At 42.2% G+C, this 27,571-nt stretch overlaps 1 protein-coding gene across 2 annotated transcripts in view; it reads left to right on the forward strand.

Annotated features, from left to right (window-relative positions):
• The window catches only part of LOC144829342 (uncharacterized), a 39,932-nt gene extending 34,574 nt beyond the window's left edge, over positions 1–5,358 (forward strand). For both annotated transcript variants that reach the window (XM_078688435.1, XM_078688518.1), the window contains one exon: positions 1,123–5,358. In XM_078688435.1, coding sequence (XP_078544561.1) covers positions 2,070–3,440 — 1,371 coding nt within the window. In that variant the 5' untranslated portion in view covers positions 1,123–2,069 and the 3' untranslated portion in view covers positions 3,441–5,358. The remainder of the gene's footprint in view (positions 1–1,122) is intronic.
• Positions 5,359–27,571: the final 22,213 nt, after the last annotated feature.

Raw genomic sequence — 27,571 nt, forward strand, 5'->3', positions numbered from 1 at the left:
ACCTGGGTACCTCGGGGACTCGAGCCCCCGGCTGGCATACGATGTAGGCCTCAAAGTTCAGGGTGCAGTAAGTCCGGTATCCGACGGCCAAATCGATTTTGGAAAGGATCACTGGCATCAGCAGGGCATCAATAAAAAGTACCCGTCGTCATAATCAGGATCAGTAACAGGATAGTCGCGGGAGGCGGAAGGGGTCTCGGGAGCCCTTAGCTCACGCGTTCATCTTGGAATCGCGCAAAGCTCCTCCCCCGGGGCTGACATCATTAATCCATTGGTCAATAAGATTCTTGAATCAACTCTAGGAACAGCCACGGTTCTTAGAGTCTGGACACAGGCAATGATTCTACGCGAGTTTGAGCTATTGGCACTGTAAATAACAATGTCTTATATTTATGTTTTGGGTTTTAAAACCTAAATAAAAGGCATTGTCATTTACAATACTAATAGCTAAAGCTCTAGCAAATGCGAGACCTATTGCATTGCAATAAAGGGCCTTTTCGACCGCTTGTTAGATTGTAAATATCGGAGGATGGGACCGGCCTGTGACGTCTTCAAAAAAAGTGATAAATAGTGCAGTGAAAAAGATGTGTAAGTGTTGTAAATTACACAGACACAATGTGTGAAGTGAAAGTTACATATGATCTGAGCTATAAACACTAACAAGGCGCTCTAACACCTTTCGCTCTGTGATTACACTGTCGTGGCTCAGGAGGAAGAGCAGAGGGTGGGCTATTTCCTGCCCTCTCTGTGATTTGAGAAAAAAAGGGGGTTGGGCCCACTGGGAAAGAGGGTAGGTCGGGCCTCAATGAACACTGTAACTGGGGAGTTTACCTAAGCCTCTATTATAAATTAAACAATTAATGTTTATTGAGGATGAACTTTTTTTTATTGGTCTATCCTGGCATTAAATTCTGCCCATTTCTTTCAATTGAATTTTTGATTTTTTTTGTGTATACGTAGACTAGACAAAAAACGTCATCAACTTCATGTGTTACCATATAACAGCATTTTGCACAAGTGAAAAAATGGTAAAGAAGAGATGTCTTTAACAAATAGTAAAATATGGTGTATTTACATTCTCTTACATTTCTATTTAGTGATAAATCTCTTTATATCCAACAGGAAACCAGCCTTGAACGCACAAATGATTCTGAATAATGACAATAATCGTGTAAATCTGTAAACAGCTGTCAAACTATGAGCTCCAATATTCAGGAAGAGGGCTGCACAGTCAGAGACTGAGGAACCTGAACATAAACTGATAGATCCTGGAAGAAATAGTCACGAGCAATTCAGTGAATGTATGTGTCTGTGCTGTGCACCTTCTCACCACAAGACGAAGAAATGACCTCTAGAAAATGAACGCAGTCACAAGCAATTCAGTGGATGTATGTGTCTGAGCTGTGCACCTCCTCACCACAAGACGAAGAAATGACCTCTAGAAAATGAACGCAATAACAATAACTAACCACTGCCTGTATAAACCAAACAACCATTTGGTGCACTAGGTATATAGTAAACTATTTCTGGCTAAACCACAGCAAGAGAAAAGCACAATGGGGTGGAGCCAGACAACTGAAGGGTAAAGGAAAGAGAGGGTCTCTGATCTACAAGACTGTCCCAATTTGCATCGACCTGAAGGAAGACTAATCTTTACCCGTAAACATGCAAAATACTTATACAATCTAAAGACATAACCACATACAAAGAAGCTTTACTTGCCACAATTATAATATATGTAGTTGGTGAGTCTTGTATTTTGTTGTGAAATCTGTAATCAAGCATCCAAAATACCACAGACATACAGGGAATGTGAGAATAACACAAGTGCTTTATCAACCATGTTAGCTCTTCAGGAAGCACAGCCATGGGATGCAGACAATTATAAAGCCGACCCAGAGACACTAACCAAGAAAGAAAAATCATACACAAGCAGCAAGAGCTTTAGTTTGTCATCACTACTAAAGAGCCATCAGCAGACACACACAGGAGAAGCAACGTGCAATTGCAATGAATGTGTGAAGAACTTTAGTCAGTTAGCACTCCTAAAAGATCATCAGTGAACACACATGGGGGAAAAACCGTACCATTGCACTGAGTGTGTAAAGAGCTTTAGTTGGTTATCACAATTCCAAAGACATCAGGGAACACACACAGGGGAAAAACTGTACCATTGCAATGAATATGTTCAGAAATTCAGCCAGGTATCAAATCTGCAAACACATTTGCGAGCACACACTGGGGAAAAACCATACCATTGCAGTGAATGTGTGAAGAAATTCAGTCGGGTATCAAATCTACGAACACATTTGCGAACACACACTGGGGAAAAGCCATACCATTGCAATGAATGTGGAAGTAGTTTTAGTGATTCCTCAGCTCTCCGGATTCATCACCAAACACACACAGGAGTAAAACCATTCCAGTGCAGTGAATGTGTGAAGAGCTTTAGTCGGTCATCAAACCTAAAAAGACATATTCGAACACACACTGGGGAAAAACCATACCATTGCAATGAATGTGGAAGTAGTTTTAGTGATTTCTCAACTCTCAGGAATAATCAGCGAACACACACAGGAGAAAAGCCATTCCAGTGCAGTGAATGTGGAAGTAGTTTTAGTGATTGCTCAGCTCTCCGGATTCATCACCAAAGACACACAGGAGTAAAACCATTTCAGTGCCGTGAATGTGTGAAGAGCTTTAGTGGGTCATCAGGCCTACTAAAACATATTCGAACACACACTGGGGAAAAACCATACCATTGCAATGAATGTATGAAGAGCTTTAGTCAGTTATCACATCTACAACGACATCAGCGAACACACACTGGGGAAAAACCATACCATTGCAATGAATGTGGAAGTAGTTTTAGTGATTCCTCAAATCTCCGGATTCATCACCAAACACACACAGGAGTAAAACCATTCCAGTGCAGTGAATGCGTGAAGAAATTCAATCTGGTATCAAATCTACGAACACATTTGCGAACACACACTGGAGAAAAACCATACCATTGCAATGAATGTGGAAGTAGTTTTAGTGGTTCCTCAACTCTCAGTAATCATCAGCGAACACACACAGGAGAAAAGCCATACCATTGCAATGAATGTATGAAGAGCTTCACTCGGTTAGCACATCTACAAAGACATCAGCGAACACACACTGGGGAAAAACCATACCATTGCAATGAATGTGGAAGTAGTTTCAGTGATTCCTCAGCTCTCCGGATTCATCAGCGAACACACACGGGAGAAAAACCATTCCAATGCAGTGAATGTGTGAAGAGATTCAGTCAGTTATCAACTCTCCAAATACATCAGCGAACACACACAGGGGAAAAACCATACAAATGCAATGAATGCATGAAGAGCTTTAGTCAATTATCAATACTACAAAGACATCAGCGAACACACACAGTGGAGAAACCAGTGAATGTGTGAAGAACTTCAGTCGTTTATCACACCTCAAAATACATCAGCGAGTGCACACAGGGGAGAAACCATTCCATTGTAGCGAATGTGGAAGTAGTTTTAAGGAATCTTCAAAATTAAGTAATCATCAGCGAATACACACTGGAGAAAAGCCATTCAAGTGCAGTGAGTGTGTGAAGTGCTTTAGTCCATTATCAGACCTACAAAGACATCAACGAATACACACAGGTGAAAGACCCTAACACTGCAGTGAATGTGGAAGTAGTATTAGTGACCCTTCAACATTAAGTAATCATCAGCAAACACATTTAGGGGAAAAGCCATTCGAGTGCACTGAAAGTGCGAAGAGCTTTAGTCGATTATCAATACTTCGAAGACATCAGCAAACACATACAATTGAGAAACCATACCATTGCAGTGGATTCGAAGTAGTTGTGAAAGGATTTTCAGCTAACTACAGGGATTAGTGATAAAACCTATAAGCACAACACACTTGAATAAGTTTAACAAGCACAGACTGGAGAATATTTGTAGCTGGTTTTGGTTTTTGGCCATTTTGTACAACAACTGGTTCAATGACAGCAGCTAGAGAACAACGTACAAAGTTAGAAGAAGTCAAAGTAGGAAAATGTTACCTGCAACTCTGAGAGTTAATGCTTGCAGTGCACAACGTTTACCTCCGAAGCCCTGACATGGGAAACATGATGCTCATTTTGATCATCACATGCATCTGTTAATGCATCCACCATAGTGGCACATCCCCAGAGGTGTCCAATATTAAGCTGGACCCTTGGGAAATTTGCTGGCTCACCACTGACTATGTAAATGATTCACGGTGAGATTAATTGTATATGAATATATTTTAGATGTTTCTTATTTACAGAGAATCACCCAACCATCTCCTAACTGGTGAAAGGACAGAATCCGTGCATGATGGCAAACTGATTAATCAGAGAGAGAGCTGTTGAAACGTTTAGTTCTGAATAGGTTTCTGAAAGGTTGAGTGTTAGGTAAAGATTGAATCTTGTGCAGTAAAAAATTTCAGCTCTTAAGAGTCCAGAACTATTGACTCCCTGCTTTACATTTCTTGAACCTTGGCACTGGAAAATAAATCTGGATTTAGAAGCAGAGGAACACAAAAGATACAACATTTTGACACAAATGATAATCAGGATTGTATTTACAAGCAAAAAGAAACCTGTGTTTTATAAACTCTGGCAGTGAATGAATGGACATAAAAAGTTCTGCCTCGTGAGAAAACAGTGAAACTTTGTGATGCAGTTGGGACGTCCTCAGACCACAAATAAGATAGATCGTAGCATTCTGAATCATCTGTAAGGTGATTTGTGTTGCTGGAGCTGCCAAATACACAGTGTTCACATAGCCCAGCCTTGCTTAGAGGAAGGAGTTCACCAATATAATATGCATATCAGAAGAAAGGATACATCTTCAGTAGCCAAAGATAGTAGAAACAAATGCTTTCCACCGAGGTCATTTTAACAAAGTGCTGAGTCCGGGAAGTTCTTCCTGCTGCCGACCATCATCATCACCACCACGACCCATCCAGTGAGGAACAGCAACAAGACTGCTCTTCAGCACACCCATCCTATACATAACACACTACAGGGGTTTGCTCCAGGGTCAAACTCACTTTAGTTTAACGTTAACAGCAACAAGTTCTAAACTGAACAAATTCTATTTAGGAACAAGTGTTTTGTAGGGCCATTAGTGGCATAATACATTTGAAACCCAATACTTTATAAATCTATATTAATAATACATAACCAAAACATCCAAACACCACCTATGTATGGACATCCAAGAACCTTTAAAAACCACACTACAGAGGTGTGTACCAGGATCAAACTCAATTTATTTTAACGTTACCATAAACTAAATTATGATACAGCAACAACAGTCATGATGCTATGAAATGTACACAATGACTAGACTTTACATATTACTAACAAATGCATGTTTTTTGATATGTAATAAAACAAAAACAAAAAATGTATTTGAATTCATGGTATTTGACTGATTGTATGGAAAGAGATGTTAAATGTGATTTCTTCCCTAAACTATAAAGATAATTTGTGACGTCAGCAAGGAGCCTAGTTTTTTGGCAATAGAGGGGTCAAATCTCAATAGCATGACTGCTTTCAGCAGGGAGTCTGTCGCAGGTAGTATCATAGGGGACTATTCTCCTCAGTGTGCCTTCTCTCAGAGTGAGAGGCGGTTGAGATGGTAATTTGTCTCCTTCTGTATTAATGAAGAGAGAAGTGCTACCAGTAATACTGAGATCTAGGCTTCACTCCTGTGTTGGGAACTTAATTCAGTTGTTTTTACCCAATAAATACCGGATTTATTTTGGAAAACGAAAAATATGCGTGTATCGTGGCTCTCCTCTCTTTAATAATCCATAAAAATGCTACAGAATGCTGAGTACTTGAAAGCATTCTCCCATACGAGGGATTTAAATATGCATTTGTCAAATACAAAATTGACTTACTTTTTTATTTTAAGGTTCTCATACAGCGCTTCTTTATCTAATAATGCCTGATGGGTTTTCTCCGAGAGCCCCTTCTCCTTCGGAAGAAGTTTTTCATTGACAGACCCAATGTGATCTCCAATGGAAAGATGACAGTCTCTCCAACTCTAAACCGGGCTGGTGGGTGGATCGTTGGTTTGGCTGGTATAAAGCTATGTATCATTTTTGATAAAGAGCCCTTTTCACCACACCCTGAATCCCGCCCGTCTTTCTTTAGTGATTTTTAGGTCGAGCTGACCTAGCTTTCAATGCGAAAGCATTGAAAGCTGTCAGCAAGACAACTTATGTTGCCCGTATTTGGGAATGTGGACAGCAAAGTGCCACGCGCTTTTTCTTTCCGAGATTGTACCTCGTGAGCGCGCACGTCGCCGTGCCTCATATTCCCATGCACAAAGAAAGCCTCACTCACGCACGCGCACATACACAGCCATACACACACTGCATACACACATGCACCCCCCCTTAAACAGACACACGCGCACACAGACAGACAGACGCACGCACAGACACACTCAAACAGACACACGCGCGTACACCCCACCCCCACTCACCCCTCCTCTCCCTCAACACACTCACCGGTTCTGGCGGTGCTCGGCGGCGGTTCTGCCTCTCGTGCGGCGGTAGCGCTTTGCGGGGCTCTCTCACCACATGAGAGCCCCGCCTTCCCCATGCGCCCGGCCGCTCTTCACCCGGTCCCCCATCTCGGGACCGGGACTCAATAAGGAGCCTTCGTGGCTCCTCGGGCAGCTCTCTCTCTCTCTCGCCGCGATGGGGCGGGACTTCCGGTTGGGGCCACGATGGGATTGGCCGGCTGGCCAACCGCTTCCGGGTCGGCTTTGATTGTCCCGCTGCTGTAGAGTTTTGCGGTGGAGACTTTCTCGAGCAGGCGAGGGACCCTAAACCGGCAGAGGAGATTCCGCCGCCTACCGGCAGGTAGGGGCACTGATACCAGGCGGGTCAGGGCAGATTCAGTGTGGCGTTGTGAACGCTTAAGTATTGGTGATTCTTTCCCACTGGCTCATTCTCTCCGCTGGCTGCTTGGCCTGCGTGTGGTGTGTGACACTCTGACGTGCTACCATACCTTCCCCGCCACATTAGCTTGCCTCGTTTCTCAGGGGATTCCGAATATGGTGCGGCGTTACTCTCCTCTTCTCCGAGGGCTCAGTATGCACGACGGGCAACCTCTTTACTGCCAAGCGGGGGCTACCGGAGGCCTCGCAGGGTCACACCGCGGGTCGCTGCAAACGAGGCAGAGGGAGCGGTGCTTGAGTACCTGTTGCTGCCTGTCGTTTCAACGTGCAGGTAGGGTGTCAGCAGGCGGGGGCGGCCGGCCGGAGCGCTTCTGGCTAAGTCTTGCTAGGAGGCTGTGGGAGTGCAGGGGATGCCGGTGCTGGCACTCATGTGCTTCATGATTTTTCGCGCGCCTCGTGGTGTGCAGGGTCCTGGCTTTCCGTGTTGGCGGTAAGTTTCCCTTAGCACCGGATGGCAGGGTGATGCAGGCGGTGTCTGTCTGGGCTTGCCGGGCTAATGCTGGCTCAGTCTTCCTGCTGGCAGAGAGCTTTGCTCACACTGTATGCGGGCTGAAAAGCACTACTCACGATGCCATTCACCATTGTCCGTCAGGCAGGTGAACAGCATGCCTCATCTCTGGGAGCCAGCCTTCAGTGATCATCAGCTCCCACCGATAGCCCTCCTGCCCTTGCAGACTCGCCCTCCTATTTCCCCCGACTGGTGGCCGTCGATAGCACAGCTTGTGTGGGAAATGATAGAAACGGACTAGTCCTTCACGTTAAGGAATTTTGGCGGCTCATTCCAGCAGGCACGCGGGGCAGACCCGCCTCGTTACCACTGTGGTGTCACTGGGTTTGACATTGGACTCGCCCTCGCCTTCCTCATTGGTCCGACAGATGAATGTGCAGGCGAGCTGCGCCTGATGCGGTGCCCCGCAGCCTTCCACGGTAAAGCTGCCAATTTACGGAAAGGCTTTGGGTGCCTCTGTGGGTGAGAGCGCGAGCTGAGGTGTTATTGAAACGCTACACAACACTTTCCTTTCACATTCTATGGTGACACGCCTGGCTTACCGCTAAAGCCACAGTGTAAACCCTGTGAAGAGTGAACCTGCTATCCCCGCGTCTGGGGAATTAAAGGCAAAGTACAACAAGCAGTGGCAAAGCCAATAGGTCTCACCTACGTGAGGATTTGGCTTTTTTGATGCTTGTGGCTAGGTTGTCCAGCAGCAGAGCTGCTGTGCAGCACCAGCATGGCTAAAAATTAAAAAACTATGCCACGAACAATGATCGCTGCATCATAGCACTTTTAAGGTTGAAATCTACCATACAGTGCAGCTGTCCACACCATACAGCCCTCCACGCCATACAGCCCCCCACACCACACAACCCCCCACACACACAACCCCCCCACACACACCCACACACCTGCAAAAAAAACACTCAGAACCCCACACACCCCCACAGCCCCCCACACAGAACCGCACACATACCCACACACAACCCCCCACACACAGCCACATACACACACAACCCCACACACACACAACCACACACCAGGATAGCAAAGCAAAGCATAGCATAGCATAGCAAAACAAAACATAGCAGAACAAAACATAACAAAACATAGCAAAACAAAACATAGCAAAACAAAACAGCAAAACAAAACAGCAAAACAAAACATAGCAAAACAAAACATAGCTTCACAAAACATAGCATCACAAAACATAGCATCACAAAACATAGCATCACAAAACATAGCATCACAAAACATAGCATCACAAAACATAGCATCACAAAGCATAGCCTAGCATAACAAAACATAGCATAGCATAACAAAACACAACATTGTATCACAAAACATAGCATCACAAAACATAGCATCACAAAACATAGCATCACAAAACATAGCATCACAAAACATAGCATCACAAAGCATAGCATAGCATAACAAAACATAGCATAGCATAACAAAAAACAACATTGTATCACAAAACATAGCATAACAAAGCACAGCATAGCAAAACATAGCATAACAAAATACAACATAGCATAGCATAACAAAGCATAGTATAACAAAACAACATATAGCATAGCAAAACATAGCATAGTATAACAAAACATAGCATTGCATAACTAATCATAGCATAACAAAACATAGCATAGAAAAAACAAAGCACAGCATAATAAAACACAACAAAACAGCATAGCATAACAAAACATAGCATAGCATAACAAAACATAGCATAACTAAGCATAGCATAGCATAACAAAACATAGTATAGCATAGCAAAACACAACGAAGCATAACAAAGCATAGGATAGCAAAACAAAACATAGCATAGCATACAGCATCACTCGGGGGCACCACAGCATTACTCGGGGGCACCACAGCATCAATCTGTGCAACCATTCAACAACTGGTTCAAATATGTTCTCTCAATGTTACAAATGTCACAAAAAGGTGTTAATATTTCACTTCTGTTCTTGGATTTTCGTCATAATAAAATACACTGAACATAATCTTCACAAGTTATCTACAAAAGTTTAAGCTATTGCCATTATAAATTACAATAACTTTTATTTAAGTATTAATTATTTAAAAAAATAAAAGCCATTGTTATTTGTAAGATCAATACATGCAAGTCAAATAAATACAACACATATTGCATTACAAATGCTATAGGTGTCACATTTGCCAAAGTTATAACTATTGGCATTGTAAATGACAAAGCTATTTCGCTATTTTCAAAACCAACACATAAATAAAACATTTGTCATTTACAATACCAGTAGCTCAAACTTTCCAAATGCGAGACCTATTGCATTGCAAATGCTTGTTGTATTTTGAGTTATATTTGAAGACTGTCCCCCTCATTTATAGTTTGACAGGTGGTCCACGGTCTGCCAGAGGAGCAGGCGTAACAACTTCCACTACCCCATTGGACTACCATCCACCATATTTAGCGATCTCCACCAACCTGGCAATCCCTGTGTCTTCAGAGGAGCAACAGGAGCTCCTCTAAAAGCACCTAACGTTTGCTGAGTGGCTGCCATGTTTCACACGGGTGCCCAGCAGACTCTTTTGTTTTACTCCTAAAGTGAAAGTTTGCTTTTACTTTTTGTAAAACCAATAAATGATGTACTTGGTACACTGAGAGATTTCTACAAGGGAGTCTGGGTAATTTTTTCTAGTTTTTTTAGTTTGAGACAGCCAGTCTTTACATAATGCTCCTGAAGAGAAGCAAGTAGGTCAGAATGCCTTCCATAAGTAGGGCGGACGGTCTGATGTACTTACACCAACGGCCCCAGATATGTCGGTCAATGCTGTGAGGGTTCCTGAGGTTCTGACCTCGCTTCAAGTAGAAGGGAACATTGATGGCTTCTTCTCACCAACCTCCAACATGCTTCTATTTATTTTTATATTCCGTTAAAATACAATTTACTAATGGATTATAAATGAGAACCACAGCCATGCTCTCTTCTCTTATTCATGCATTAGGGATCATGGGGTGTCTCTATGATTCTTGGCCTCTTATTCGCCTGCTTTGCAGTCCTTCTGGGATAACCTTTTCCAACAATGTATTCTTTGAGAATTCCTGTTGCTTCATGAAAGAGCCTTATATGTGCAGTTTCTCCTAAATTGTAAAAACTGTTATATGTGAAGTTTCTCCTTAGAGACTGTGAGAAGTTAGCCTGGTATATGATGTGCACTATTCTAGTGGGCACCTTGCACCAGTCTAAGCAACCCTTATGGTGATGGTTGTAAAGTCAACCTTATAGACCAGCTATCCTAGTGGTAGCATGGACAAAGCAGTCGTAGGCTAAACTTCAGAGGGCATGTGAAGCCAGCTGTTCTACCATATATAATCCCTTGAATATCAAATGAAAGGACACCACATATGGTATATATAAAAGATATATGTATTTATTACTAACACAACCCCTCTGGACTCTTTATGAGGTCAGAGGTCGAAGTACATTACAAGTTTCTTAATCAGCATTCTATAAGTTGCACAAAATACAGTTATGCCCTAGGGGCCTCACAAACCATATACTAAGTAAGTGGTATAAGAACCACTTCACGAATAGGGAATAGGCCTAGGTCCTAGGGAATTGCTGGGGCTACACTGGACAACCAAAGGATTGGAAGTAGGAGGCCCACAGGAAGCGTGTGCAGTGTCTAAACACACACGCAGGTTTCCATAGAGTTATAATGGGAACGTAAAAGTAACAAAGTAGGAGATTTCGGACACTTCCAGGTGAACTACGGTGAAACCCCTTAAAGCTAGGACACTTGGCTAGTCAACACCCACGTGAGTACCGGAGCACTCGAGTTACCTCACCCAGGGAAGCCGGGTGCATAGGTGTTCTTCTGTGTCGGGTTTCGTCGCTGTTTCCTATGGAGAGCTGCAAAGAAGTGCTGCAGGCGACCAGGAGAAAAGTGTCCGGTTGGATCCAAGGGTGGATCGAAGATGTGAAGAACCTGTAAGCAGAGGGAACAGAGTCTGGGTCATTAGCCAGTGACCAGGAAGGAACCAGGCGATGTTGAGTGCTGTCCAGGTGAAGAGGTGAAGCTTGTCTCTGCAGCCACGGGGTCCAGGAGGCGTCGACGATGACCAGGAGCTGGAGGGCGACTGTCCCATGAAGGATCTTGTTGGCTGGGGTGTTGGTATCCGGATTTGACCCAACAAGCCTTGGCTAACGCAACCCACGCAGGAGATGAAGATCGGATTCTGCTCAGACCAGCAAAGTCTGGGGAGCTTCACCTTTGCAGGGAAGCTGGGGCGAGCCTGGAGCAACTAGGCCAGCAGTGTAAATTCAAAGGATCGTCTTCAGGGGGCTAACTAGCCAACGGGCTAGCAACTGGGAAGACGCGGTGAGCTGTAAAGAGCCAGAAGGCCCCACGCGAGACTTGTGGAGTGTGGAGGGCTAAGCTTTGGCACAAATGGTGCTTCGGTCTGGGGCTTCTCAAACCCCAATGCACAACTGCAAGGGTGCCTTGGTAGTTGCACAGTTAGCAACAAGCAGGATCTCCAGGGAATCTGGTCCCCCGTCTCTCGTGTCCTCCACGGGTCTCAGCTTTGCTGTAGGTGTGGGTCGGAGTCGGAGAAGTCTGGAAGTCCAGTCCTGAGTTGCTGAGTCTTCGGGTTCCGGCAGGAGCGTCGACAAAGCAAACCGGCGAGTCATTGATGGTGCCTGTTTGCACAGGGTGGTCACTCCTTGGCCGCAAGGGAGATTTCTTCAGTCTTCTAGTCGTGTAGAACGCCGAAAGTCCAAGAGTTTCGTTTCAGAGTTTCGGTCCAGGATAATCTAAAGTCTCTAGACACAGCTCCTATCTTTATACTAAACTAAGGGGCTGGATTACCTGCTAGGTCCCTGCTATGGGTGGGACCAGGGAAGGGGGTGGTTACACCCCTCTTTACAGTTGAGAGTTACAATGGGAACGTACAAGTTACAAAGTAGAACATTTCGGACACCTCCAGGTCAACTACGGTGAAACCCCTTTAAGCTAGGACATTTGGATAGTCAACACGTGAGTACCGGAGCACTCGAGCTACCTCACCCAGGGAAGCCGGGTGCATAGGTGTTCTTCTGTGTCAGGTTTCGTCGCTGTTCCCTATGGAGAGCTGCAAAGAAGTGCTGCAGGCGACCAGGAGGAAAGTGTCCGGATGGATCCAAGGGTGGATCGAAGATGTAAAGAACCTGTAAGCGGAGGGGACAGAGTCTGGGTCAATAACCAGTGACCAGGAAGGAACCAGGAAGGAACCAGGCAATGTCGGGTGCTGTACAGGTGAAGAGGAGAAGCTTGTCTCTGCAGCCACGGGGTCCAGAAGGCGTCGACGATGACCAGGAGCTGGAGGGTGACTGTCCCATGAAGGATCTTGCTGGCTGGGGTGTCGGTATCCGGATTGGACCCAACAAACCTTGGCTAACGCAACCCACGCAGGAGATGAAGTTCGGCTTCTGTTCATATCAGCAAGGTCTGGGGCGCTTCATCTTTGCAGGGAAGCTGGGGCGAGCCTGGAGCAACCAGGCCAGCAGTGGAAATTCAAAGGATCATCTTCAGGGGGCTTACTAGCCAACGAGCTAGCAACCGGGAAGACACGGTGAGCTGAAAAGTGCCAGCAGGCCCGACGTAACACTCGTGAAGTGTGGAGGGCTAAGCTTTGGAACAAATGGTGCTGGGGTCTAAGGCTTCTCAAACCCCAATGCACAACTGCAAGGGTGCCTTGGTAGTTGCACAGTTAGCATCAAGCAGGATCTCCAGGGAATCTGGTCCCACGTCTCTCATGTCCTCCACGGGTCTCAGCTTTGCTGTAGGTGTGGGTCGGAGTCCGAGAAGTCTGGAAGTCCAGTCCTGAGTAGCTGAGTCTTCGGGTTCCGGTAGGAGCGTCGACAAAGCAAACTGGCGAGTCACTGATGGTGCCTGTTTGCACAGGGTGGTCACTCCTTGGCCACAAGGGAGATTTCTTCAGTCTTCTAGTCGCTTAGAACATCGAAGGTCCAAGAGTTTTGTTTCAGAGTTTCGGTCCATGATAATCTAATGTTTCTAGACACAGCTCCTATCTTTATACTAATCTAAGGGACTGGATTACCTGCTAGGTCCCTCCTATGGGTGGGACCAAGGAAGGGGGTGTTTACACCCCTTTCCCTTCGTCCAGTTTCACGCCAGAGCGGGGCTGGAGTGCCCCAGCAACTGGTTTGAACCGGGCTATGCATGGAGAACCTTTTGTGCCCCAGGCAGTGTCTCGTTTCTCAACCCTCCCTGCCCCAATACACTAAAAGCCTGTCTGGGGAGGTGCTAGCACCTCCCAAGGCAGGAAACCTATTGTCCAGGCCTCCCCTGCAGGAGTTTCATCCGGCAGCAGGAGGTCAGACTTATGTCTGTGGCAGCAGCATCCATTTTGTGATGCTGAGGCTCTGTTTAACTGTACCAAAGAGAAAAGTGTTCCCTCGACGGCCACAATTATTCAAAATCTGTATACATCGTATTCTTCACATAAACGGTGATAAATGTACAACAACCATGTTTTTTTCAATTTTTTTCAAAAAATATATATCATTTATTTTTATTTTTTTAAATATATTGGCATTGCTCTCAAAGGTACATTATTACATTCATTATAAAAAGATACACGACATTAAATCACAAAATCAATATGTCGAAGAAAATTACATTCTTCATACAGAAAAGGACAATATTTTTATAACATCATGTAGAAAAGGTTAATCTGAAAGAAGAAAAAAAATTATATATATAAAAATAACAATTCATGTGTCCCTGGAGGTTCACACCAAAACCACATCCACACTCCTACATACACATACACTACAAAAGCAAAAAGGAATCTGGGTACTAGTAGACAGGGAACCCCCTGTCACTAGGGCGGTCTCAAAAAGATATGTGAGACCCCGCACTCTGGTAGTCGACGCGCGTTTCGGCGGCTCTCGGCCACCTTCCTCAGGACCTTTTTCCAGAAAAACAGCAACCCAAAGGGACCCCAGGAGACCTAAAAAATACAAACAGTGGTTGTAGGTACAGTACCACCAAGCAAAGAAATACTAGAACCCCATGAAAATGTATACAACCTATTTACAAGATAAAAGTTTGGCGTTAACACTTAACCCAACACCGTGACGCAATACTGTCAAGCTCTGCAACGAATAAATACATATAATGATAAACAAGATTCTAAATGGGCAAGAATCCTCCATAAGTACAATTAATCAGATAGGCTGGCTCTTATTTTCCAGTGATACTTCATATACCTGTATTTCCAAACCATGAAGCATGTATATCGATACTAAGCTACAAGAGAAGACATATAATGCATATAGAATTACTCATTCTGAAAGGCTTTTGCTTATGGTCTAGATAGTGAAATGAGATGTGGATACTAAGCTAAAAAAGAAGAAGACGCATGGTAAGTATACAGTTACTCACACTGAGAGGCCTTTGCTTGTATTCTAAATCGTGGTAACAAACCAATATACCACGAGTAGGATGATTCTCGCTCTACTCAATCCCTACATCAAAGAGAGAACCAGGTACGCATGGTAAGTATCTCGAACAAACGTCACCACAACTTCAGTGTGGTCTAGAAATTGCAATACTTTACCTCTGTTAGAATTGAAAGATGTCTCTATGATAATGCCGAATTGGTGGATGAATGATGTCACACGTATTTTTAGGGCTAAGTCCATTTATTATATTTCACTAGGGTGAACTACAAAGAAGAAAAGAAGAATATAAATGGTCCATTAAGGTTCCTCCATGTAAACAAACCAAACCGGACTGAGAAATACATAATTTGATTTAAAAATCGATACCCACCTAAAGTTATGAATGAGGATGCATACATTCCATAACAGGGAAATCCTTGTGTTTCTCAATATTCAAAGGGAACGAATCAGTCAGGTTCCAAACGAAGACCCACTAATGAGGATTCTATGAAAATGAAAAAGACCAAAATTAAGGACACAGTCTCGCTAAAACCAAATTGGGGTCCACCTGCCTGTAAATACAACCAGTTACCCACTAAAGGTAATTATCAATTCATGCAGGTTAGATAACGACCAGTCTGGCAAGCCAGTGTCAGCTATGTAGAGACGTAACCCCATGCAATGTAAAAATACTTGCACGTTCTAGTGTAATTCTTTAATTAAAGAAAACTGCTTGTATTGCCAGATATTATCAACTATATACTGTCATGATATATCGTATCACTTCGGGGATATGACCATATTCTTACCGGTTGATTTTAATATCATTTCATTCCTTTCACATTACTACTCTCTTCCAACATGGCGTGGGGTTTCTTGAGATTCTATACCCCTTTGGACGCCGAGAAATAATATATGGAGGAGTCCGTCCTTTCTTTCTATTACGGGATTGTATTAACATCGCGTGTCCCTGCATCACCCACAAGTGAGGTCTAGTCCGTCTTTTTTCTTTATGATCTTATTCTCGATACATCGCAAGATGGGACACACAGTTTGACCCATACGCTAGATTTAGTCCGTCTTTCATCTTGCGGACTTCACTTCCGAGATATCGTGAGATAGGACACATAGTCTCCACTATATATATATCCGGTTCCCTCTTGGCCGTGTTTGATGTCGCCGGTTCTTGTGGAGTTCCCGTTTGACCCTGCACGCAGTGCATACATACGGTAAGGATATTCTTGGTCACACTGAGCTTAGAGGCAGTAGCAATTTCGAACTGTTATTAGATTATCGTTCTGCAAACTCGTGCATAGTTGATGTTATCAGGAATTGAATCTCCGGAATGTACATAGAATACTAAGTATTCATCCTTGTAATGGCGACGTTATTTTGTAGTCACCTTAAGGATGTAGAGTTAGGTATACAGTTTACTATAGCAAGCTCCCCCTTCATTTTGGTATTGTACGTCTTAGTGATAAAATTATCTTCCGGTAAAAGGGCTCTACTTATAGAACGTGCAAGTATTTTTACATTGCATGGGGTTACGTCTCTACATAGCTGACACTGGCTTGCCAGACTGGTCGTTATCTAACCTGCATGAATTGATAATTACCTTTAGTGGGTAACTGGTTGTATTTACAGGCAGGTGGCCCCCAATTTGGTTTTAGTGAGACTGTGTCCTTAATTTTGGTCTTTATCATTTTCATAGAATCCTCATTAGTGGGTCTTCGTTTGGAACCTGACTGATTCGTTCCCTTTGAATATTGAGAAACACAAGGATTTCCCTGTTATGGAATGTATGCATCCTCATTCATAACTTTAGGTGGGTATCGATTTTTAAATCATATTATGTATTTCTCCGTCCGGTTTGGTTTGTTTACATGGAGGAACCTTAATGGACCATTTTTATTCTTCTTTTCTTCTTTGTAGTTCACCCTAGTGAAATATAATAAATGGACTTAGCCCTAAAAATACGTGTGACATCATTCATCCACCAATTCGGCATTATCAGAGACATCTTTCAATTCTAACAGAGGTAAAGTATTGCAATTTCTAGACCACACTGAAGTTGTGGTGACGTTTGTTCGAGATACTTACCATGCGTACCTGGTTCTCTCTTTGATGTAGGGATTGAGTAGAGCGAGAATCATCCTACTCGTGGTATATTGGTTTGTTACCACGATTTAGAATACAAGCAAAGGCCTCTCAGTGTGAGTAACTGTATACTTACCATGCGTCTTCTTCTTTTTTAGCTTAGTATCCACATCTCATTTCACTATCTAGACCATAAGCAAAAGCCTTTCAGAATGAGTAATTCTATATGCATTATATGTCTTCTCTTGTAGCTTAGTATCGATATACATGCTTGATGGTTTGGAAATACAGGTATACGAAGTATCACTGGAAAATAAGAGCCAGCCTATCTGATTAATTGTACTTATGGAGGATTCTTGCCCATTTAGAATCTTGTTTATCATTATATGTATTTATTCGTTGCAGAGCTTGACAGTATTGCGTCACGGTGTTGGGTTAAGTGTTAACGCCAAACTTTTATCTTGTAAATAGGTTGTATACATTTTCATGGGGTTCTAGTATTTCTTTGCTTGGTGGTACTGTACCTACAACCACTGTTTGTATTTTTTAGGTCTCCTGGGGTCCCTTTGGGTTGCTGTTTTTCTGGAAAAAGGTCCTGAGGAAGGTGGCCAAGAGCCGCCGAAACGCGCGTCGACTACCAGAGTGCGGGGTCTCACATATCTTTTTGAGACCGCCCTAGTGACAGGGGGTTCCCTGTCTACTAGTACCCAGATTCCTTTTTGCTTTTGTAGTGTATGTGTATGTGTGAGTGTGGATGTGGTTTTGTGTGAACCTCCAGGGACACATGAATTGTTATTTTTATATATATATATTTTTTTTCTTCTTTCAGATTAACCTTTTCTACATGATGTTATAAAAATATTGTCCTTTTCTGTATGAAGTATGTAATTTTCTTCGAAATATTGATTTTGTGATTTAATGTCGTTGTGTATCTTTTTATAATGAATGTAATAATGTACCTTTGAGAGCAATGCCAATATATTTAAAAAAATAAAAATAAATGATATATATTTTTTGAAAGAAATTTAAAAAAACATGGTTGTTGTACATTTATCACCGTTTATGTGAAGAATACGATGTATACAGATTTTGAATAATTGTGGCCGTCGAGGGAACACTTTTCTCTTTGGTTCTTATCTCCCCTCCGTTCCTTGGCCTTAATCCACTTTTTTGAGGGGGTCCCATCATTCCTGCTTTCTAGCATTCGCGGTTTTTTAACCGTGGGATTCGGGTTGTCCGATATATTTACATTTTTAATTATCTTTCTTTGTGAGTCTTTCACGTTTCTAACAATTTTGGGTTGTTAACACTTACTTGCTTGTGATGTGGTATTGTTTGGCTTTGCATAGAATCTCACATTTTTGTGATTCCTAGCTACCTTAAAATAATTTCCCTGTTTAGACTCTTTTCTAGAACCTTGTGCAGGCTTATTGGCATCCTTTCAGATATATCTACATTCCATGGTCAGATAATCTATCAGAATGGATACTTTTGGATTTTCAGACGATGATTTCAATTCCCTGATGGGTAGAGTCACAGGAGACACAGGGTCTCTTCCCACCCACCAACTAGATAATAGTGAGTGGCAAAATCTACTCAACATGCGCAAAAAACTTAAGCGAATAGAATCCCATGCATTTTACATGTTCGAGTACCTTAAAGCTGGAGTGATTCCATCGGGATTGAGAGTACGTAACGCACCCGCTCTCTTTGTTGAGATCAGAAAGTTCTTGGAGCGGTGGTCACTCATTTCAAACCGCTGCTCCAGGGACTGGATGATGCTCATCATTGAAACTGCCAAAGATGTAGCGTCTGCCCTTCAAAGAGATATCGATGAATTAGAGGCAAAACTCAATACATCGACAGCAGTGGAAGAAGCGAAAAATTTCTTGGATAAGATCCAATCTGAAATGAAAGACTTTGACATTTATCTCACCAACAAGAAGACTGAGAAATTACGAAAAGATGTGAGATGGTTTACAAAAGAGAAAATCTATCCTTATCTCAATCCAACTCATTATCAACAGACTACATCAGGTAATTACAATTCAAACTTTGATGGTTATCAACATAGGAGATACACGAATTTCTCAGACTCCGGTTCTTCAGGGTCTGATGGGGACAATTACCAAGATCCAAACACAGGTCAATACAACTCAAGACCATTTAGAGGAAGAACGAACCAACAACCATTTCATGGACGTGGTTTTTTACCCAGGGACTCATATCGAGGGAGGAATGTCCGATGGCAGGATCAGGGGGCGCAGCATCAAATGAGCCCTCAACCTCCTCAACAATATGTCAGGACCCGCAACCAACAGTACTGGTGGTAGACGGGACTCCTGGGATTGTCGACCCTATTGGTGAGAGTCTACCTATTTATAATCTTTCAACCAACAATCTTGTATCTGAAGACCTCAACATTTTGAGCAGAGGTCTATCATTTGTACCTAGTGTGTGTTTAAGTAAATTTAAACTACACGAAGATTTATTCGCCTTCTTCCGGAAGGTTAGATTGAATAAGTTCTTCTCAGATAGACCCACAAATAGTGTAGACAATAACTTATCCAAGTGTAAACCGCCATCCACATTCACTCCCACCTTGGACATGGTGGGTGCTGAGGTACGCATTTTTGAGCAAAATGTCCTTCGGGACATAGAACGTGTTATCAAGAAACCTCAGAAACCTAAACTAAACCTGTCTAAATTGGAAATAATGTCATTGAATAAACTTAAGGTAGATCCCTCAATCGTCATCAAACCTTGCGATAAAGGTGGGGGTGTCACGGTGTTTGACAAAAACATATATGATCAAAAGATGACTGAGAGGCTTTCAGTAACAGAACATTATAGACCAGCGCATAGAAGGGAATTGGACAGATTGAATGTACATATCCAAGAGATAACCCAAGAGGCATTTAACGAGGGTTTCATCTGTGAAGATGAACTTCTTTTTCTTAATAAATCCTGTCCAACCATCTCTGCCCTCTATGGTTTACCAAAAACGCACAAATCTGAAAGTGACCCCCCCATGCGACCAATAATATCCACTATTGGCTCATGTACGGAGCCTTTATCCAAGTATGTGGACACGTTTTTGTGCCCCCTCACACAGAAATATTTGTCATACATCAAAGACACAGGCGATATCATCAATAAAATTGAAGGGTTGCCCTTTAACCCTGAGACTGACATCCTTGTGACGCTCGACATTGAGGCACTTTACACCAATATTCCTCAGTGTCGAGCGTTACAGGCAGTGTCGGCCCTCTTGGAGAGATATCCGGATAACCGCCCAGACGTGTTTATTCTACAATGTCTTGAAATTGTTCTTTTGAACAATTTTTTCGAATATAATGGTGCCCTTTTTAAACAAATTAAGGGCACCTCTATGGGAGCATCTTGTGCCCCAAGTGTTGCTAATACGTTCATGGGTGAGTGGGAACTAAGTAACATCTTCAATGAATTGGCCCCTTTTTTTGAAAATGTTTCCGTTTGGAAACGTTTCATAGACGACATTTTTTTTATTTGGAGTGGGCCAGTTGAAATGCTGGAATCTTTTGTTCTTTGGTTGAATGCAAGCGATCCCAACCTTAGATTCACTGTGAATTACAATAATTGTAAGGTGGACTTCTTAGATATCAGCATTGAGGGGACCACTGGACAATTGAAGGTTAGCCTCTTCAGGAAACCTACGGCCAAGAATACCATCTTAAAATTTGACAGTTTTCATCCGAACTGTCAAAGAGAGTCCATCCCATTTGGGGAATTTTTACGAATTCGCCGAAATTGTACGGACATGGAATCGTACCATAAGCATGGAGATGAGCTGAAAGACAGATTGTTGAAACGGGGTTACCCTCATCGTCTAGTAAGACATGCTTTTAAAAGAGCTAAATACTATGACAGAGTGGCCTTATTACAAGGATCGAAACGCCCGGAACATAACCGCATAACTTGTGTGGTGAATCATTCAACCTTAAATTTCAAGATTAGAAACATCATACAAAAAAATTGGAAAATCTTGAACACGGACGACCAGGCTCCAGCAATGCCATTGCCCTTACTGGCATACAGAAGAAATCAAAATCTGAGGGATATGCTAGTACATACCCGCCAAAACAAAAAATCTCCATCAGATGGTCTACGCTCCATCACGGGGCTTCCCATCATATTGGGCAATCACAGGTGTGGTTCATGTCACGCATGTGACTCTGCTATTGTTTCAGAAACTGTGGAATACAATGAAAAGAAAATCAAACTGCGTTATTTGACAAACTGTCGCAGTAAAAATATCCTCTATATCCTATTCTGCAGTTGTGGGCTGGCCTACGTAGGAGAGACCGGCCGAGAATTTCGTATACGCTTCAGTGAGCATAAATCTGCGATTAGAACAAAGAGAATGGCAGCACCATTGGTCGAACACTTCCATGAAATGAACCATAATGAACAAGATATCAAATGGTCCATTTTGGAAAAAGTGCAACCCAAATTGGGTCAATTGACGGAAATTACACGTAAGAAACGTGAAACCTTTTGGATATACCATCTGGACTGTGTTAGGCGTGGCCTTAATGAGGAAATCTCTTGGTATATCACCCAGTAGTTTACCTCTGGTCTTATATGGCTTTTGTTACAGCAATTTATTCTTAGTCTTATACATTGCTTATGGTTGTCTACCATTACTGTGCATATTAGAGAGCCTATCTGTGTTCTTGACAATCGGGAGTGCTCCTGCCGGGTTGTTTTCTTCGTTGTAAAATATGGTAAATAGGGTAGCATACGCGCAGTAGTTTGGTTCCTATTTTTTCTTTTATACCTTCCATGCTAGTTTTCTTTTGAAACTATTTTCATTTTTTTGTAGTATATTGTTTTTGTAATTCCCTTTTTATGTAATTCTTTAATTAAAGAAAACTGCTTGTATTGCCAGATATTATCAACTATATACTGTCATGATATATCGTATCACTTCGGGGATATGACCATATTCTTACCGGTTGATTTAATATCATTTCATTCCTTTCACATTACTACTCTCTTCCAACATGGCGTGGGGTTTCTTGAGATTCTATACCCCTTTGGACGCCGAGAAATAATATATGGAGGAGTCCGTCCTTTCTTTCTATTACGGGATTGTATTAACATCGCGTGTCCCTGCATCACCCACAAGTGAGGTCTAGTCCGTATTTTTTCTTTATGATCTTATTCTCGATACATCGCAAGATGGGACACACAGTTTGACCCATACGCTAGATTTAGTCCGTCTTTCATCTTGCGGACTTCACTTCCGAGATATCGCGAGATAGGACACATAGTCTCAACTATATATATATCCGGTTCCCTCTTGGCCGTGTTTGATGTCGCCGGTTCTTGTGGAGTTCCCGTTTGACTCTGCACGCAGTGCATACATACGGTAAGGATATTCTTGGTCACACTGAGCTTAGAGGCAGTAGCAATTTCGAACTGTTATTAGATTATCGTTCTGCAAACTCGTGCATAGTTGATGTTATCAGGAATTGAATCTCCCGAATGTACATAGAATACTAAGTATTCATCCTTGTAATGGCGACGTTATTTTGTAGTCACCTTAAGGATGAAGAGTTAGGTATACAGTTTACTATAGCAAGCTCCCCCTTCATTTTGGTATTGTACGTCTTAGTGATAAAATTATCTTCCGGTAAAAGGGCTCTACTTATAGAACGTGCAAGTATTTTTACATTGCATGGGGTTACGTCTCTACATAGCTGACACTGGCTTGCCAGACTGGTCGTTATCTAACCTGCATGAATTGATGATTACCTTTAGTGGGTAACTGGTTGTATTTACAGGCAGGTGGTCCCCAATTTGGTTTTACCGAGACTGTGTCCTTAATTTTGGTCTTTATCATTTTCATAGAATCCTCATTAGTGGGTCTTCGTTTGGAACCTGACTGATTCGTTCCCTTTGAATATTGAGAAACACAAGGATTTCCCTGTTATGGAATGTATGCATCCTCATTCATAACTTTAGGTGGGTATCGATTTTTAAATCAAATTATGTATTTCTCAGTCCGGTTTGGTTTGTTTACATGGAGGAACCTTAATGGACCATTTATATTCTTCTTTTCTTCTTTGTAGTTCACCCTAGTGAAATATAATAAATGGACTTAGCCCTAAAAATACGTGTGACATCATTCATCCACCAATTCGGCATTATCATAGAGACATCTTTCAATTCTAACAGAGGTAAAGTATTGCAATTTCTAGACCACACTGAAGTTGTGGTGACGTTTGTTCGAGATACTTACCATGCGTACCTGGTTCTCTCTTTGATGTAGGGATTGAGTAGAGCGAGAATCATCCTACTCGTGGTATATTGGTTTGTTACCACGATTTAGAATACAAGCAAAGGCCTCTCAGTGTGAGTAACTGTATACTTACCATGCGTCTTCTTCTTTTTTAGCTTAGTATCCACATCTCATTTCACTATCTAGACCATAAGCAAAAGCCTTTCAGAATGAGTAATTCTATATGCATTATATGTCTTCTCTTGTAGCTTAGTATCGATATACATGCTTCATGGTTTGGAAATACAGGTATACCAAGTATCACTGGAAAATAAGAGCCAGCCTATCTGATTAATTGTACTTATGGAGGATTCTTGCCCATTTAGAATCTTGTTTATCATTATATGTATTTATTCGTTGCAGAGCTTGACAGTATTGCGTCACGGTGTTGGGTTAAGTGTTAACGCCAAACTTTTATCTTGTAAATAGGTTGTATAAATTTTCATGGGGTTCTAGTATTTCTTTGCTTGGTGGTACTGTACCTACAACCACTCTTTGTATTTTTTAGGTCTCCTGGGGTCCCTTTGGGTTGCTGTTTTTCTGGAAAAAGGTCCTGAGGAAGGTGGCCAAGAGCCGCCGAAACGCGCGTCGACTACCAGAGTGCGGGGTCTCACATATCTTTTTGAGACCGCCCTAGTGACAGGGGGTTCCCTGTCTACTAGTACCCAGATTCCTTTTTGCTTTTGTAGTGTATGTGTATGTGTGAGTGTGGATGTGGTTTTGGTGTGAACCTCCAGGGACACATGAATTGTTATTTTTATATATATATATTTTTTTTCTTCTTTCAGATTAACCTTTTCTACATGTTATAAAAATATTGTCCTTTTCTGTATGAAGTATGTAATTTTCTTCGACATATTGATTTTGTGATTTAATGTCGTTGTGTATCTTTTTATAATGAATGTAATAATGTACCTTTGAGAGCAATGCCAATATATTTAAAAAAATAAAAATAAATGATATATATTTTTTGAAAAAAATTGGAAAAAACATGGTTGTTGTACATTTATCACCGTTTATGTGAAGAATACGATGTATACAGATTTTGAATAATTGTGGCCGTTGAGGGAACACTTTTCTCTTTGGTTCTTATCTCCCCTCCGTTCCTTGGCCTTAATCCACTTTTTTGAGGGGGTCCCATCATTCCTGCTTTCTAGCATTCGCGGTTTTTTAACCGTGGGATTCGGGTTGTCCGATATATTTACATTTTTAATTATCTTTCTTTGTGAGTCTTTCACGTTTCTAACAATTTTGGGTTGTTAACACTTACTTGCTTGTGATGTGGTATTGTTTGGCTTTGCATAGAATCTCACATTTTTGTGATTCCTAGCTACCTTAAAATAATTTCCCTGTTTAGACTCTTTTCTAGAACCTTGTGCAGGCTTATTGGCATCCTTTCAGATATATCTACATTCCATGGTCAGATAATCTATCAGAATGGATACTTTTGGATTTTCAGACGATGATTTCAATTCCCTGATGGGTAGAGTCACAGGAGACACAGGGTCTCTTCCCACCCACCAACTAGATAATAGTGAGTGGCAAAATCTACTCAACATGCGCAAAAAACGTATGCGAATAGAATCCCATGCATTTTACATGTTCGAGTACCTTAAAGCTGGAGTGATTCCATCGGGATTGAGAGTACGTAACGCACCCGCTCTCTTTGTTGAGATCAGAAAGTTCTTGGAGCGGTGGTCACTCATTTCAAACCGCTGCTCCAGGGACTGGATGATGCTCATCATTGAAACTGCCAAAGATGTAGCGTCTGCCCTTCAAAGAGATATCGATGAATTAGAGGCAAAACTCAATACATCGACAGCAGTGGAAGAAGCGAAAAATTTCTTGGATAAGATCCAATCTGAAATGAAAGACTTTGACATTTATCTCACCAACAAGAAGACTGAGAAATTACGAAAAGATGTGAGATGGTTTACAAAAGAGAAAATCTATCCTTATCTCAATCCAACTCATTATCAACAGACTACATCAGGTAATTACAATTCAAACTTTGATGGTTATCAACATAGGAGATACACGAATTTCTCAGACTCCGGTTCTTCAGGGTCTGATGGGGACAATTACCAAGATCCAAACACAGGTCAATACAACTCAAGACCATTTAGAGGAAGAACGAACCAACAACCATTTCATGGACGTGGTTTTTTACCCAGGGGCTCATATCGAGGGAGGAATGTCCGATGGCAGGATCAGGGGGCGCAGCATCAAATGAGCCCTCAACCTCCTCAACAATATGTCAGGACCCGCAACCAACAGTACTGGTGGTAGACGGGACTCCTGGGATTGTCGACCCTATTGGTGAGAGTCTACCTATTTATAATCTTTCAACCAACAATCTTGTATCTGAAGACCTCAAAATTTTGAGCAGAGGTCTATCATTTGTACCTAGTGTGTGTTTAAGTAAATTTAAACTACACGAAGATTTATTCGCCTTCTTCCGGAAGGTTAGATTGAATAAGTTCTTCTCAGATAGACCCACAAATAGTGTAGACAATAACTTATCCAAGTGTAAACCGCCATCCACATTCACTCCCACCTTGGACATGGTGGGTGCTGAGGTACGCATTTTTGAGCAAAATGTCCTTCGGGACATAGAACGTGTTATCAAGAACCCTCAGAAACCTAAACTAAACCTGTCTAAATTGGAAATAATGTCATTGAATAAACTTAAGGTAGATCCCTCAATCGTCATCAAACCTTGCGATAAAGGTGGGGGTGTCACGGTGTTTGACAAAAACATATATGATCAAAAGATGACTGAGATGCTTTCAGTAACAGAACATTATAGACCAGCGCATAGAAGGGAATTGGACAGATTGAATGTACATATCCAAGAGATAACCCAAGAGGCATTTAACGAGGGTTTCATCTGTGAAGATGAACTTCTTTTTCTTAATAAATCCTGTCCAACCATCTCTGCCCTCTATGGTTTATCAAAAACGCACAAATCTGAAAGTGACCCCCCCATGCGACCAATAATATCCACTATTGGCTCATGTACGGAGCCTTTATCCAAGTATATGGACACGTTTTTGTGCCCCCTCACACAGAAATATTCGTCATACATCAAAGACACAGGCGATATCATCAATAAAATTGAAGGGTTGCCCTTTAACCCTGAGACTGACATCCTTGTGACGCTCGACATTGAGGCACTTTACACCAATATTCCTCAGTGTCGAGCGTTACAGGCAGTGTCGGCCCTCTTGGAGAGATATCCGGATAACCGCCCAGACGTGTTTATTCTACAATGTCTTGAAATTGTTCTTTTGAACAATTTTTTCGAATATAATGGTGCCCTTTTTAAACAAATTAAGGGCACCTCTATGGGAGCATCTTGTGCCCCAAGTGTTGCTAATACGTTCATGGGTGAGTGGGAACTAAGTAACATCTTCAATGAATTGGCCCCTTTTTTTGAAAATGTTTCCGTTTGGAAACGTTTCATAGACGACATTTTTTTTATTTGGAGTGGGCCAGTTGAAATGCTGGAATCTTTTGTTCTTTGGTTGAATGCAAGCGATCCCAACCTTAGATTCACTGTGAATTACAATAATTGTAAGGTGGACTTCTTAGATATCAGCATTGAGGGGACCACTGGACAATTGAAGGTTAGCCTCTTCAGGAAACCTACGGCCAAGAATACCATCTTAAAATTTGACAGTTTTCATCCGAACTGTCAAAGAGAGTCCATCCCATTTGGGGAATTTTTACGAATTCGCCGAAATTGTACGGACATGGAATCATACCATAAGCATGGAGATGAGCTGAAAGACAGATTGTTGAAACGGGGTTACCCTCATCGTCTAGTAAGACATGCTTTTAAAAGAGCTAAATACTATGACAGAGTGGCCTTATTACAAGGATCGAAACGCCCGGAACATAACCGCATAACTTGTGTGGTGAATCATTCAACCTTAAATTTCAAGATTAGAAACATCATAAATAAAAATTGGAAAATCTTGAACACGGACGACCAGGCTCCAGCAATGCCATTGCCCTTACTGGCATACAGAAGAAATCAAAATCTGAGGGATATGCTAGTACATACCCGCCAAAACAAAAAGTCTCCATCAGATGGTCTACGCTCCATCACGGGGCTTCCCATCATATTGGGCAATCACAGGTGTGGTTCATGTCACGCATGTGACTCTGCTATTGTTTCAGAAACTGTGGAATACAATGAAAAGAAAATCAA

The sequence above is a fragment of the Lissotriton helveticus genome, chromosome 1_1, assembly GCF_964261635.1.
Source record: "Lissotriton helveticus chromosome 1_1, aLisHel1.1, whole genome shotgun sequence".
NCBI classification, from domain to species: Eukaryota; Metazoa; Chordata; class Amphibia; order Caudata; family Salamandridae; genus Lissotriton; species Lissotriton helveticus.